This window comes from Myzus persicae, unplaced genomic scaffold (genome assembly GCF_001856785.1).
Source record: "Myzus persicae strain clone G006 unplaced genomic scaffold, MPER_G0061.0, whole genome shotgun sequence".
In the NCBI taxonomy this organism is placed as follows: domain Eukaryota; kingdom Metazoa; phylum Arthropoda; class Insecta; order Hemiptera; family Aphididae; genus Myzus; species Myzus persicae.
Window position 1 is genome coordinate 1 of NW_019102185.1, and position 3,220 is coordinate 3,220.

Consider the following 3,220-nt stretch of genomic DNA (forward strand, 5'->3'; position numbering starts at 1 on the left):
AAAAAAAAAAAGATAAAAATGAGATATTTAGCACTTAATATTATATCAGTATAATAAATATAACACAATTTAATAAACTCTAGGTTATTATAACGACAATAACCACTTAAAAACGCGATAACTGTAAAACGATTAGAGACCAAATGTACAATATTTACGGTTGATTAAGAATTTTACTTCATTTCTTCGTCGATTGTGTTCAGAGTATTTGTTCAATATTATAAAAGTTTAATTATTATTTTAAAATGGACATCAATACAAATGGTAAGTTTAATTTCAATTCATACATATTATTCTAATAAATACATGGTGTATATGTATTGCATCACTATTAAACATTTTTTTTAGTAGTGGTTTTACATTTTGATAGATATTATATAAGAAGAGATCTAAAATGATCATATAAAAATATATAGGTATTATTCAAAAACTCTTTAGCTTTTCAATGACATAATTTTTAACTGCGTCGAGTTGCGTCTGTGATTAGCATATCTGTTATTTTCCTTTAAATTTTGTTTGTTTAGCAATTATTATTTTCACATTTCAGTTATTGATGAAAATAAAAAAATCGTATACAATGATTTGTTTGTATTCTTAAGAACAAAGGGGCCTTTGAATCCAAGAAGTGTGGTATCTAACCGATATTTACTACAATATATTAAACAAAAATATAATGCTGACAATTGGGAAGAAGAATACGAAAACAAAATTAAATCAACAATTTCTAATTTCACAGCCGTTTTAAGCAAACTTTGGATAAAAAGTTCACGAAATATAATTAGATTTAAGGAATCAAATGTAGATTGGCTAAAAAAACTATTTGTATTACCTCCTCGATCACCACCATCATCATTAAATGTCGGCAGACCTCAAAAATTGTTTCCTGATTGTTCTGATCGAAATAAAAGACGTAAAATTCAACAACTCACGAAATCGTATACTTCTCCAGAAATATTATTTGCCGCCAAAAACAAATTACACATGTCAGGAAAAAGAGCAGCTTGTAGTATAGTCAACGAATCACTGTCCTCTCCAACTCGAGCATCAAAAATTAAAAAATCATACATGGCTTCACTATCAATTGATAATGCCATCATGCCATATTCTTTTGACGAAGCATTGGCATTTTTCATTGAAAACAAACTCACAAAACAACAATATATAAATATTCGGAAATCTGCTAAGGAACGCAGAGCAAATATATACCCGAGTTATGATAATGTTTTAACAGCAAAAAAAAAATGCTATCCGGAAAATATTCATGTTACAGAATCTTATTTTAAAATTGAATTACAACACCTCCTTGATCATACAATAACAAGATTATTTTTAATTTCTGATATACCACCTGTAGATTTAACGATGAACAACTTTGAAATATTATGTAAATGGGGATGTGATGGAAGCAGTAGTCAAGCTCGTTACAAGCAAATTACGTCTAGTAATTTCAATGATTCCGATAATTTTATGTTTTCACTAGTGCCATTACAGCTAAGGTGTACAAAGATTAACAATCCTAAAACGATATTGTTATGGAAAAATCCTCGTCCATCTTCAACTCGTTACTGTCGTCCAATAAAATTATTGAATATAAAAAGGAAACTATTGAGTCGACATTAGAAGAGGTAAATGCTGTCGAAGAAGAAATTAAGTCATTGATTCCAACTTTAGTTTTAAAAAATAATATTGAAATTCGTGTTAAAAGCACATTAATGTTCACTATGGTAGACGGAAAAGTAAGTTTCACAAAGTTGTATCACAATTATTAAATATAATATTTTAAATTTCAAATAAGTCAATGAATAAAGATGGTAATATTACCAAAATGAAAAATTTATTTTTAAACTTAATTTTAGGTTTGCAATACAATGACTGGTTCATCAAGCCAAAAGTGCTATATTTGTAAGTGTTCTCCAAAAGACATGAATGATATAACCAGGGCGAAAAATTTAAGTGTACAGCCTGAGCATTTCAAATTTGGACTCTAAACGCTTCATGCGTACATACGATTTTTTGAATGCTTAATACACATTTCATATAGATTGGAGTTCAAAAAATGGCAGGTTAGTACAATGAGTAATGACTTTTTACTATAATTTATAAAAAATATGTTCAATAACTTCCAACTTTCTTATTTGTTGATACAGGTTCGGACATCTGATGATAAAGTTATTTTTGAAAAAAGAAAGAAATACATTCAAGATCGATTTCGAACTGAAACAGATCTACTTATAGATGTAGTCTTGCAAGGTATTTATTTTAGGTTATACATTTAATCAATAAATTTAAACAAATTTAAATAAAATTGTGTTTTTATTATATAGGCAAAGGAACAACTAATGATGGAAATACTGCTCGTAGATTTTTCAAAAATGCTGAACTAACATCCGCTATAACAAATGTAGATTTACAACTCATAAAACGATTTGGAGTGATTTTAAAGACAATGTCCAGTGGTTATGAGATAAATTTAGAAAAGTTTGAGGCCTATACTTTAGAGACTGCGGAACTTTATGTTTCACTGTACCCGTGGTATTATATGCCTGCTTCGGTTCACAAAATTTTAATTCATGGTACGGATGTTATACGTTCTGCCTTATTACCCATAGGTAAGTTTTCATAATATTTAAAATTTAATATGGTTATAATAATATTATAATATAATATAGTTAAATAACAACGAACATGTTTATTTTACAGGCCAGTTATCGAAAGAGGCTCAAGAGGCCCGAAATAAAGATTTCAGGAACATCAGACAAAATAGTACTAGGCAAATAAACAGAATCTTACAAAATGAAGATTTAGGCCATATGCTACTTGTATCATCAGATCCCTACATTTCAAGTTTAAAAAAAACATCGAAAATGAACTTAAAATCATTCGATGAAGATATTAGGGCATTACTAATTGTTGAGGGAGATAAAAATAGTGACTCTGACAGTGACAGTGACAAAGACGATGATTCCGAATGAAATATTGTAGAATATTCAGAAAATCAAAATTATTATAACTCTGTATGGTTTTTATAAAAATAAAAATACATTTTCTTTCATTTTAGTGCGTTTTCATCATATTTGAAATTTTACAATAATTAAAATTAAAATTCAATAACATTAGGAACACATATTGTTAATAAAATAATTTTGTCCGCCTAAATTTGTATTTCCGACCACTCATGGGCGCCCGCAGGCAAATGAGTTTTAAGAATCAAAAAAAAAAA

General features: G+C 28.3%; 1 protein-coding gene across 1 annotated transcript; it reads left to right on the top strand.

Annotated features, from left to right (window-relative positions):
• Positions 1 to 1,532: 1,532 nt before the first annotated feature.
• LOC111031499 lies at positions 1,533 to 3,052 on the top strand. The gene is made up of 6 exons (XM_022311472.1): positions 1,533 to 1,736; positions 1,857 to 1,966; positions 2,042 to 2,063; positions 2,148 to 2,250; positions 2,325 to 2,609; positions 2,701 to 3,052. Exons 1-6 carry the CDS (start codon positions 1,533 to 1,535, stop codon positions 2,970 to 2,972), a joined length of 996 nt encoding a protein of 331 aa, XP_022167164.1. The 3' UTR covers positions 2,973 to 3,052.
• The last annotated feature ends 168 nt before the right edge of the window (positions 3,053 to 3,220 follow it).

What these genes read in the sequence shown, in the direction of transcription:
- LOC111031499 (XM_022311472.1), top strand. Translation starts at nt 1,533, where the DNA reads ATGGAAAAATCCTCGTCCATCTTCAACTCGTTACTGTCGTCCAATAAA. An exon ending in TCACTATGGTAGACGGAAAA is followed by an intron (nt 1,737 to 1,856) that starts GTAAGTTTCACA and finishes ACTTAATTTTAG; the next exon opens with GTTTGCAATACAATGACTGG. An exon ending in TATAGATGTAGTCTTGCAAG is followed by an intron (nt 2,251 to 2,324) that starts GTATTTATTTTA and finishes TTTATTATATAG; the next exon opens with GCAAAGGAACAACTAATGAT.